General features: G+C 34.0%; 1 protein-coding gene and 1 long non-coding RNA gene across 5 annotated transcripts in view; one reads left to right on the plus strand and one right to left on the minus strand.

Moving 5' to 3' along the window:
• Positions 1–4,229, plus strand: part of LOC115219640 (band 4.1-like protein 5) — a 263,963-nt gene extending 259,734 nt beyond the window's left edge. For 3 of the 4 annotated variants that reach the window (XM_029789798.2, XM_029789799.2, XM_036509715.1), the window contains one exon: positions 3,527–4,227. In XM_029789798.2, the coding sequence (XP_029645658.1) occupies positions 3,527–3,712 (186 nt within the window). In that variant the 3' untranslated portion in view covers positions 3,713–4,227. Of the gene's footprint in view, positions 1–3,526 lie in introns of all 4 variants that reach the window. The other variant, XM_029789800.2, reaches the window with a different exon arrangement.
• A 2,853-nt stretch (positions 4,230–7,082) lies between these two features.
• On the minus strand, positions 7,083–12,727 carry LOC118766346. The gene is made up of 2 exons (XR_005002283.1): positions 11,151–12,727; positions 7,083–8,631 (listed from the first exon to the last, which is right to left on the minus strand). It is a non-coding gene; the product is annotated as an uncharacterized LOC118766346 (long non-coding RNA).
• Between the last annotated feature and the right edge of the window lie 286 nt (positions 12,728–13,013).

The raw sequence follows: 13,013 nt of genomic DNA on the forward strand, positions 1-13,013 counted from the left end.
GTATATTATATAATATATATAGATGTACATTATATATATATATATATGTACATGTATATATATCTACAGTTTTATTTATATAATCTACATGTTTATTGTATATATATCTACATGTTTATATGTATATATACTACATGTTTATATGTATATATCTATATATATATATGTACCCATATATATGTATATACATGTACACATATGTGTATATATATATATATTATATATATGTACACGTATATATGTATATATATATATATATATAATATATATGTACACGTATATATGTATTATATATATTATGTCACGTATATATGTATATATATATATATATATATATGTACACGATATATGTATATTATATATATATATATGTACACGTATATATGTATATATATATATATTGTACCTTATATATGTATATATATATATATATGTACACGTATATATGTATATATATAATATATATGTACACGTATATATGTATATATATATATATTATATGTACACGTATATATGTATATATATATATATATATGTACACGTATATATGTATATATATATATATGTATATGTACACGTATATATGTATAATATATATATATATTATATGTACACGTATATATGTATATATATATATATATATGTCCACGTATATGTATATATATATATATATATATGTACACGTATATATGTATATATATATATATATATATAGTACACGTATATATGTATATATATATATATATATATGTACACGTATATATGTATATATATATATATATATGTACACGTATATATGTATATATATATATAAATATGTACACGTATATATGTATTATATATATAATATTACACGTATATATGTATATATAATATATAATATATGTACACGTTATATGTATATATATATATATATATATATATATATGTACACGTATATATGTATATATATATATATATATATGTACCACTATATATGTATATATATATATATATATAGTATTAGTGTACACGTATATATTATATATATATATATGTACACGTATATATTATATATATGTACACGTATATATGTATATATTATATATATATGTACACGTATATATGTATATATATATATATATATATATGTACACGTATACATGTATATATATATATATATATATATATGTACACGTATATGTGTATATATATTATATATATATATAGATGTATACGTATATATGTATATATATATATATATATATATATAATAATTTATATATATATATATACACGTATCATCATCATCATCATCATCATCATCATCGTTTAACGTCCGCTTTCCATGCTAGCATGGGTTGGGTGGTTCAACTGGGGTCTGGCAAGCCCGAAGGCTACACCAGGCCAGTCAGATCTGGCAGTGTTTCTACAGCTGGATGCCCTTCCTAACGCCAACCACTCCGAGAGTGTAGTGGGTGATTTTATGTGCCACCGACACAGGTGCCAGACGAGGCTGCGTATATATGTATATATATATATATGTAACGGGAAGCTTTATGAAAATAGACAAAAGACGAAGGCAGGTGGAAAACAAACAAACAACTGTATTAGTATGGCACTCAGGAAATATAAATAAAACAAGTCTTTAACGTTTCGAGCCTACGCTCTTCAACAGAAAGATACACAGAGAGAAAAAAAACACAGAAAGAAGGAGAGAAAAAAAATGCGTGCAGTAACTAACGAATCAACATGGCGTATATATATATATATATGTACACGTATATATGTACATGTATATATATATGTACATGTATATGTGTGTGTGTATATGTATATATGTATATATATATATGTACATGTATATGTGTGTGTGTATATATATATATATATACATACATACATACGTATGTATATGTGTGTGTGTGTATATATATATATATATATATTATATATACATACATACATACATACAAACATACGTACGTACGTATGTGTGTGTGTATTGGCTCATCCCATAAATGTAGTTTTTTCAATTGCATGAACTAGATGTCAGAGAGGAACAGGATAAACTATCTGCATCAACTTGCTATAAAAGCAAGTAGTAATTCTACTTTGTATTTATTCTTAGAGCAAGTTTTGAAGAATGCAGTTCGATTTTTAACAATTATTTTTTCAAAGCTGTAATGATGATATCTTTGGTGATTAGAAGAAGAAAGACATACAACATGAAAGGGAAAAGACTTACTGCAGCAAACATTTGCATGGCAGATTCTTTATAGCCACAAATGAGTTTGAAGGCGAGAAGAGGTAGAACTAGGCGTGAGCTGGCTGAAACGTTAGCACGCCGGGCGAAATGCGTAGCCGTATTTCATCTGCCGTTACGTTCTGAGTTCAAATACCGCCGAGGTCGACTTCGCCTTTCATCCTTTCGGGGTCGATAAATTAAGTACCAGTTTCGCACTGGGGTCGATGTAATCAACTTTAATCCCTTTGTCTGTCCTTGTGTGTCCCCTCTATGTTTAGCCCCTTGTGGGTAGTAAAAGAAATAGGTAGAACTGGTGGAAGAAAAATGGCCTGAAGGGAGAGTCTGACGGAGAGTCTGCACAGGAAAATCACTGGCAAAGAGTGACATTGGCAGGAAGTGTAGGATGCACAGTGAAAGAGAAGAAATGATTGCACACATAGTTTCAGAAGGAATATAAGAACTGGAAACCTGATAGGGTGGCAAGTGTTGTGCATTAGAAAGTCTGTAAGTAATACAGCTGCCCTTCTGATGAAAAGTGGTATGACCACAAGGTAGAGAAGGTGCTGGAGAATGAAAATACAAAGATCCTGTGGGATTGTAAATTGCTGACAGATAAGGTCATGGGGCACCCTCAGCTCGAGGTTGTTATCTTTTACAGAACATCTCATGAATGTATGATGTTCTTTTAGTATTAGAGTGAAAGAGAAAGAACAGAAAAAGCTTGATGAGTAAAATGATTCGAGATACAAGATTGGGTTGCTATGGAAATGTAAGAGTGTAAAGACAGTGCCACTTGTCACCAGTACATTGGGCACCATAAGCAGAAATTTTGAAAAATTAGGGGAACATTTTGGTTGAGATTATAAACTTTCCCGTTATGCAGAAAACCAATTTATTAGAGACAACAAGAATCTTTAGAAAATGTGCTGGATATCTAAGGCCACGGGATGTGACTTGCTATTCAACAGAATGAACCGACATAACACCTCAGACCAAGAGATAACGATAATTAATAATAATAATAATAACAACAATGGTTTCCAACTTTGGCACAAGGCCAGCAATTTTAGGGTGGGGGTTAAGTCAGTTATATTATTTTATCGACCCCAAAATGATGAAAGGTAAAGTCAAACTTGGCAGAATTTGAGCTGAATTAAATTCTGCTAAGTACTTAGCCCAGTGCACTAATGATTGTGCCAGTTTGTCACTTAAATAATAATATTAATTGTTATAGTAATTGTGATAATAATGTTGATGATGACAATTAACTAAACTTGTTTGTGTATGTTTATTTGACAGGAGACCTCATTCACTGGAACGAAGTGTGTGACTCGTAAAACCTCTACATCCAGTTCTAAGAGTTTACCTTGCAGGACAGCGTTGGTGAACCATAATATTCCACGAACACATTCAGCATCCACTTCACAAGATGCCAACTCACATTTCAAAGGCCAAAAGCGAACCACTCTGACAACAGAATTGTGAAATGGACACATGGGGGCAGGGATATCATGACAAGAGTCTTGACCAGTGATACACACACACACACACACACACTCATGTGTTTATATGTACCAACACACTATTTCATATATGTTTCCATGCATATACATACATACCTACAGAGATGTAAATACTGAAACAGACACACATCTACATACAAACACACATGAACACATAGATATATGCAAACATTCACAAGCTATATGCACTATATACATTATATGTGCATGTATGTGCGTGTGTGTGAAAACTCTGTTTCTCACATAACGGAAATGGAATATACTGGTTGCCTAGCAACATTTCAATTTGACTGTAAATGTTTGAATCACATCTGCCTTAGCATTTAATATTATACACACATGTACAGTTATGTATGGGCATGCAGCCACCCACACAAATACATATATACACACACACTCCATATATATGTATGTATGTATATGCCACATATATTGTTCAGTTCCTACTTTAATGACATATATATATATATATATATATATATACACACACACATATACACAAATATATATATATTTACATATACATACATGTATGTATATATATAAATACACACACATACAAATACCTGTCTCTTCATATGCTACAAGCTAAACAAAAGATGATTGGTAAGACATGCTTAAAAGATTTAAACCCCGACCTCTGTATATGTGTGTGTTGAGAGAGAGAGAGAGATGGGAGGGAAGGAGGAAGGAAGTGTTCGTTTAATCTCTGTAAATCCTGTCTGTCTGTCATACCCCACTACACAACATCTACCTTTCCTCCTCCCTTTACAACTGTTAGCTTTGAACATCATGTTGTACCAAATCTATACACTAATCTACACCTCCACTTCAAGAGAGAGAGAGAAAAAGTAGGAGTGGGAACCTCCACTCACTTACTTCTCCTCGAGGAAATAGTGGCCGGGGTGGGGGGTAGTGATAAGACTGTATAAGATTTATATATTGGATTATTGAGTGGGACCAACTGATATTTTCTCCATTTATCTGTTTATATATATATATATATATATATATCTTTCAGTGTGTATAAATGCATATCTGTCTATCTATGCTAAGTTATCTGTTAGTATATCAATCTCTCTCTCTCTCACTCCATGTGAGTATGTATGTATGTGTGTGTGTGTATGTGTATATATATATATATATATATTACACACACACACACACATAAACACATACAAAGGTAACTGATCAGTTGATCCCTTACCTGTGGAGATCAACTTACATATAATTGTATAAATACAAACACCCTCTTTCCCCCTATATAATCATCATTGTCATTTCAAATGCAGTTTTCCATGTTTGCATCGGTCAAACAGGATCTATTTAGACAGGGTTTTTTTTTCATAGCTGGATGCCTTGCATGTCACCAGCCTAGATAATAATTCCCCATGGCCAGACATGGTAACGACACTGCTTGTATGACAGTGACACTGACTCACAATTACTATGTGATGTGAAGACATATACACCTCTTCTTCTGTCTGACTCTCTCTCCTCCTCTCTCCCTACGTGTATATATATATATATAAGTCAGTAAATGGTGGGGTTGTGTTGGAGGAAAAAATAATAAGGCAGAATGCTAAACTGAAAGTAAATTTTAATAAAAATGGATGCATGAAATTTTTTTTTTTTTTTTTATTTTTCATACACCCGTTTTTATTAAAATTTACTTTCAGCTTAGCATTCTGCCTTATCATTTTTTCCTTTCCTATATATATATATATATATATATATGTTTGTATGTATTCGTCTATCAATCAGTTTCAAAGAAAGAAAGCTACTCGCAAGAATATTTGAATAAATTTTCAAATACTGTGAACTAATGTAAGTTGTATATATATATATATATTATATCCTGTAGCAGACTGTTAAATTATATTTATTAAGTCTTTGGGTACCTTTAGTAGAGTTGCATGTATTTGGACTAGATCCCAGGTTTGAGGATTCCTTTCTCCCACAAATGCATGTCTATATGTGTGTGTATATGTTTATGTGTGTGTATATATATTATACAAATGCATATATGATTGTGTGTGTATATACACATACACTCACACACAGTAGCTTTGTCACTTGTAAACTAATCTACTCAAGACCATAAGAAATATTACCTTGAAGACTTTGCTTTTTTTTTTATTCCTAGACGTCTTATTTTTGTTTTTTTTTATTTTATTTTATTTTAATTCTGAAGAAATACACAAAAACAAAAATAAAACCAAACATATTATGGGTTCATGGGTTCAATCTTTGCTGAGGTCTTCATTTATTCTTCAGTTGGTTGGGTGGGGGTCCATCTCAGTAATTCAAAGGTTGAAAGAATGGAAGATGAGAAGAAAATTATTTTAATCTTTTCCCCCTAATATTTTGTATCATCTTTTATGTATTTTCATAACTTCTATCATTGTAGTTTTGTTTTTGTTATTATCAAGGACGGTGGCTGATTGGAGAAAATACCTTGTGGTGTTTCTGTTCTAAGTTCAAAACCCTTGTCAAAGGTTGTCTCTGCTTTTCAATCTTCTCAGATAGAGGTGGTGTGAGGGAGGGGTCGATTAAAATAGTTATTCAATAAAATATTTGCAGCTTAATCAACTATATCCAGCCCCCCACAACCCATGTATTTTACTATTGCACACATTAGTGACCATGTAATTCTGCCGAGGTCAACTTTACCTATCATCCTTTCGAGGTTGATAAAATAAATACCAGTTGAACACTGCAGTTATTATTATTATTATTAGGGCAACAAGTTGGCAGGATTCAAGTACCACCAGTGTCGACTTGGTCTTTCATCCTTTCAGGGTTGATAAAATAAGTACCAGTTGAACAGTAAGGTCAACGTAACCAACTTACCCCAATGTCCAAGCTTGCTGGCCTTGTGCCAAAATCTGAAATTACTATTATTATCATTATTAAGGTAGCATGCTGGACAAAATGCTCAGCAGTAATTCTTCAGGCTTTTTGTTCTGATTTCAAATTCTGCTATGGTCAACTTTGCCTTTCATCCTTTATCTGCTGGTCAATAAAATAAGTACCAAATAAGTACTAGCGTTGATGAAATCTGCTGTCCCCCTGACCATCAAACTTCAGGCCTTGTGCCTATAGTAGAAAAGATTCTTCACGATATTATTATCGTGGTCATGTGTGCAGAGGTGGGTCGTGGTGTGGTGGTAAGTTCTTTGCAGTTTATATATTCAGTGTTGCTGGAAGGCTTCTTCACACCCATCAGTGTTGGCTAAAAGGAAGTGTAATGAACCTCATCACTTTCCATTTTGATGTCTTTTTAAGATTACTGATTTTTTTCACTATCAAACAAAACATGTAAAAAAAAAAAATTGAAGTCTTTTTTTTAAACGTTGTTGTTGCAATAGTTTAATTGTATTAAGTAACAAATTTGCTGTTCTCACATCACAGGTTAAATTTAGTATATTATTTGTATGTTAATTATAGTTGACAAAGTTTTGAAATCGCTTCATTCCGTGTAACACACACACAAACACACACAGGCATATAACCATTCATGTAACATAACCACTAATGCACAAATATATACATGTATGTAACAGATGTATTAATCCAAATAAGTGGAAGAATAGAAGAAATGAAGTTGAAAATGTACAAAGAATAAGAATTAATTAGAATTTAATTATACTTTGAAACAGAGGAATACAATTGATTTAGATTTTCAAAAGTGTATAGTATATTGGAACTGTCACAAATTATGTCTGTTCTGGCTATTGTTACAAAAATTTTGATTTTAAAAAATAATACTATCCGTTAATGTACAAATTGATTGGTCAACTTCAGATTCTAAGCTCGTGACAGTTGTGTGAGATGGTTACACAAAAGCTTTTCTCCATTGACTGTCGTACAAAAGAAAAGAGAGAAGTAAAGAAATTGGGGAACTTTTAAAATTATAATAAAAAAAAGTTATTCACTTAAAACTTTGCAATCAATAGTAATGTGTGTATAATTCTTAGATTTAGAATTTGCAAAGAATTGTGTTGACTTGTGTCTTCTCTAGGTAAAAACTAATTGAACAGATTTGCTATTTATGCAGCTGAAACCAAGGAAAGTCATTTAATACTGTTAAATATAAAGAATTGTCTCCTATTAGTCCATGGCTTTCTGAACTAGTTCTTTCAGTTTTTGGACCAGGAATTGTCCAACAGACTTATCTCTTGTTCTGTCACTAATGAATCTGGACAAAAGAGCTTTAGCTTCATTTATTGGAATTTCGTCCATTTAGTGAACAGCCTTCCAAACTTTATTCACATCAAACTCTAAGATGTCATCTTGCTGACTGACATCATCAGTGTTGGTCATGTTTGGATCTTTCTCAATAAAGGTTTCATTACTTTCTCACCTTAAACAAAGGTACTCTTCTCCATCTTTCTCATTTTCCACTAAAAAAATTTGTGAGATGTATCGATTGATTGGTCTGTTACAATGACAAGTTTGATAGCAAACATTGCCAGTTCATTATTGTTCACCCCCTTCCAGTTTGGGAGAATTTAGCACCCTCTTCTTCCCCTACAAGCTCCTCCAATACATGAAATAAGTAAAATAGTTCTTGCTTTTAGTTATTGAAAATAGAAATGATTGAATGGTCTCCATGGATCTACAATAAGGACAATACAAATCTCGATTTCTTCATCATAAACTTCAAGTTCTTCATTATTATCAAATAGGTATTTTGCCTTTTATTGTCCAACTAGCCAATGCTATGTGGTGTGACTGTCATCTCAAAGAGAGATAATGGAGTTATTTCTTCCTTGGCCTGTCCAATGATGATGATCTGGTATGATTTCCAGATTTCTTCCAGTTTGTTGCTCCAAGTTTCTGAGAACTTCCACACACAAGCAAGGACCACATCCAAATCTGGAAATTTAATGGAATTCAAATTTAAATAAATCACACATTATAGAAATTTGTATATAACGAAAAACACATGAAATAGATGAACATACACATATAAAAAAAAAAAATCACACACACACACACCGCAGATATGCTAATGCCTGTACATTAGAACTGTGAAGTATGAAAAAGACTGCTGTTATTGTTGTAATTGTTATTGTTGTTGTCTTTAATGTCTAACATTTGACTCAGTTTCCATTTCATAATTTGAACCCTCGTCTATTTTCAGAATGATATGATAAATTATCTTATTGTCCAATTAGCCAATGCTGTATGGTGTGACTGTCTGACTGGCCACTGAGCCAGCTAGGTGTTTTAGTCTGACCAACCACAGACATAAAAGGTAGACTGTCTAATTATCAGTCAATGACTTTTTACATGTTCATTGTTTGGCCAACCACTGGACATGGATTGTCTGACGAACTGAAAACAAGGGCTGGTCCGACCAGTCAAAGACTTGTGGTAACCAATCACAAATTTGTTTGGTTTAACCAATTGACTGCTAACATGTTATAGTATGCTCTATAAGATCACCAAATTGACCACAATTATATTATTGACCACTATCTTATGGTGAAAAATTGACCATTTTGATATGGTATGGACTAACTGACAGATCCTTATTTTCCCCTCCTGTTTTATCATTAACATTTTCTTTGCTATACTTTGCCTATCAGTTTGTGTGTGTGTGTGTGCGCGCATGCATGTGTGTGTGCGTGCGTGTGTGTAATCTGTCCTTTTGATTTCTCTTTATACAACAACTGCTATTATTGTTTTGTCTTGACATTTAAAAATTCATGGCTGATAAAAGTCCAGGACCAACTGAAACCCCCACCCTTGCCACCTCCACTTGGCCACCCTCCTGTGGTACATTATTATCTTCTGTGCTATTGAAGTAGGTTAACTATTGTAAATGTGAAACATACATGACTGGAATAAAGTTCAAACGAAATAAATATTATTATAATAAATACTGCACTGTTGTTTGTTTGTTTTTGTCTATTATGGTAACTAACTCTTTTATTTTCTACTTATTTGCTTCAGTCATTGGACTGCAGCCATGCTGGAGCACCACCTAGAATGGTTTAGTCAAACAAATGATCCTACAGAGCTATTATATAGTTCTATATAAACTGTTATATATTCTGGTGGTCTCTTTTTATTGAACTGCTCAGTTATGGGGATATAAACAAACCAACACAAGTTGTCTGGTTGTGGAGGGAAACAAACACACACACACACACACTCATAGATATCTATGTGTATTATATATATATGTAATGTGTAGTTGTGTGTGTGTGTATATGTGTGTATATATATATATATATATATATATATATCATCATCATCGTTTAGTGTCCGCTTTCCATGCTAGCATGGGTTGGACGGTTCAACTGGGGTCTGGAAAGCCAGAAGGCTGCACCAGGCCCAGTCTGATCTGGCAATGTTTCTACGGCTGGATGCCCTTCCTAACGCCAACCACTCCATGAGTGTAGTGGGTGCTTTTTACGTGCCACCGGCACAGGTGCCAGAAGAGTCTGGCAACGGCCATGAACGGATGGTGCTTTTTACGTGCCACCGGCACAAGGGCCAGGCGAAGCTGGCAACGGCCACGAACGGATGGTGCTTTTTACGTGCCACCGGCACGAGGCCAGTCGGGGCAGTGCTGGCAATGGCCACATTCGGATGGTGTGTGTGTGTGTATATATATATAATGTATGTATGTATATAAATATGGGCTTCTTTCAGTTTCTATCAAATCCACTCATGAAACATTGGTCACCCTGAGGCTATTGAAGATGCTTGCCCAAGGTGTCATGCAGTAGAAGTGAGGCCAGAGCTACTCTGCATTGATAAAGGGCAAATACCCTGAGACATGTCTGCAGATGTCTGACCAGCAAGGGGAAGCGGCTGACCTCCCCTGTTCGAAGGTTATAATGGACACAGGTTCGTGTGTCATATAGCTAGCTAGAGGCCATCGCCTCTTGGAGCTAATCAACGGCAGCTTTAGTCTTACATTTATGGACTACCATATTAGCTTGGCGATAACTATTAATACGTGTCATTAACTAAACTAATAATAAACAAATGGAAAATTCTTTTAACAATGAAAATTACGAATATATTTTATCAATGAAAAATACTAATACAAATTATCAATGGAAAATGGCTATATTTAAGCTATGATAGAACAAAGTCACTATTAGAGCTATCTATATATATATATATATATATTCAGTTCCACTGCATGACACCTTGGACAAGTATCTTCTACTATAGCCTTGAGCTGACCAAAGCTTGTGAGTGGATTTGGTAGACAGAAATTGAAAGAAGCCCATTGTGTGTGTATACACACACAAATAAATTAGGGTACTGAAATACCAGCTTGCTAGAAATAGGGGTCAACACTCCAGAGCTGCAAATTTCTCACAATTAAGAAACGTGGTGAATGTAATGAATGTAATAAAAATAGGCCTTACCTTTGCATAAACCACAAAGCAAGAACAGATATCTTGGTATCAACTGGTTTCACTAGAATCTGTTGCTTCATTAAACAGAATAAAGCACAAAATAGACGTAAAAGTCAATATTAGAAGAGCCATAAAGAATAAAGGTGCACAGGTATATCAAAAGTGGCGTTGGTGAATTTCAGGAAGCAAGGAGTTTTTAAAGGAGGTAGTCTCCTGATAGTCAATTGATGTGAGTAGCTTGTTCCATTCTTCAACAACTGAGCATTGAATGAGGTTTCCAAAAATCATGATCGCTGCACTGATTTTTGATTTCACATGTGGTAAAGCTATTGAATTCCAAATGGCAGCCAAAAGAAGGTGGATAATCTTGTACCAAGTCAGCAGCTTCATGTCAAAACTTTGTGTCATTTTCCAGAGCAGATATGGTGAGATACATTTAAGATACGGTAAGTGATTAACTGAAGGTATTCATCTGGTTGTATGCCTTTAGACAGCTTCCAGCAGATCAATATTCTGAAAAAGATCAGGGTTCTAGACTGGCAATGCAAACTTTTAAGTGTGGACGTACCATAGCTTTAAATAGATAGTTGGGAGGCAGCCAACAAAGGTTTTACTGTGCAATGCTAAGATACTATTAGTCTTTTTGATAATTTCAGAAATGTGGTTTGCCCAGCACAGAGCATTGCTGACAATGATGTCTAGGTCACATTCACCAGCAGACTTTTTAAAGTTGGTGTGGTGCAAGGAGTAGATAAATTTCAGATTTTTGCTCCCAAAATGTATAGTGTCTACAGCTAACTTGAGTTGCTATTTAGTAATCCATTGTTGCATTCTGTCCAGGTCAGATTGCATGAAAGATCTATGGATCCATTCTTTTTATTTCAAAGTACAGCTTAATGTTACCAGCATGTTTCTAGTTGACATCTATTTCCTTAATGCATGCAACAAATAACAGCAGACCAAAAACAAATCTTTGCAAGACAATAGTCATTATTGTATAAGGTGCAGAATACTGTCTTGGTATCATATTTACCTCTTTTTGATTGAGAATGGAGGACTCCAACCAGTTATACTAGATGTCTATTGCAGAGACTTTCACCATAAGTCATTTGAGTGGCATAGAATAAAAGCCTTTCACGAAATTGAGGTAGATAACTTCCACCCATGAATCACATCTATGATCCAAATAAGAAATTCAATGAGTTGATCACAGCAGCTGGAGGTAGAGATAAGTTCAAATCATGAGGGCCAACAAAAGTTATGAGAGTTCCAGAAGTTCCAGGGTGTCTCTCTGACAGAAGACTCCATCAAGCTGGTTATACAATTTGTGAGACTGATTGGACAGTAATTGACAGGAAAGGAATAACATTGGCAATTTTCTACTGTTCTGAGGTAATGTAATTATTAAGGCAGAATTGGAAAAGTAGTGAAAGCTGATGCAGTAGAAAGAGCCTGATGACAGGTGGCAAGCTGGCAGAAATGTTAGCACGTCAGGCAAAATGCTTAGTGGTATTTCATCTGCCGTTACGTTCTGAGTTCAAATTCCACCAAAGTCGACTTTGCCTTTCATCCTTTCGGGGTCGATAAATTAAGTACCAGTTACGCACTGGGGTCGATGTAATTGACTTAATCCCTTTGTCTGTCCTTGTTTGTCCCCTCTATGTTTAGCCCTTGTGGGCAATAAAGAAATAAAAAAGAACCTGATGAATTTGAGAAGTAGATAAATAAGACCATCAAGACTAGGAGAGGCATAGTTAAACATATGCTTAAGATGATGCTGCAGCAATGCAGGAGTAAATTGAACAGATGTTATGGAATTTGGTGTCAGTAGTGGTAAAGATGGATATCTGGATTTCCAACAATAAAATCCCA

This window comes from Octopus sinensis, linkage group LG15 (assembly GCF_006345805.1).
Source record: "Octopus sinensis linkage group LG15, ASM634580v1, whole genome shotgun sequence".
Classification (NCBI taxonomy): domain Eukaryota; kingdom Metazoa; phylum Mollusca; class Cephalopoda; order Octopoda; family Octopodidae; genus Octopus; species Octopus sinensis.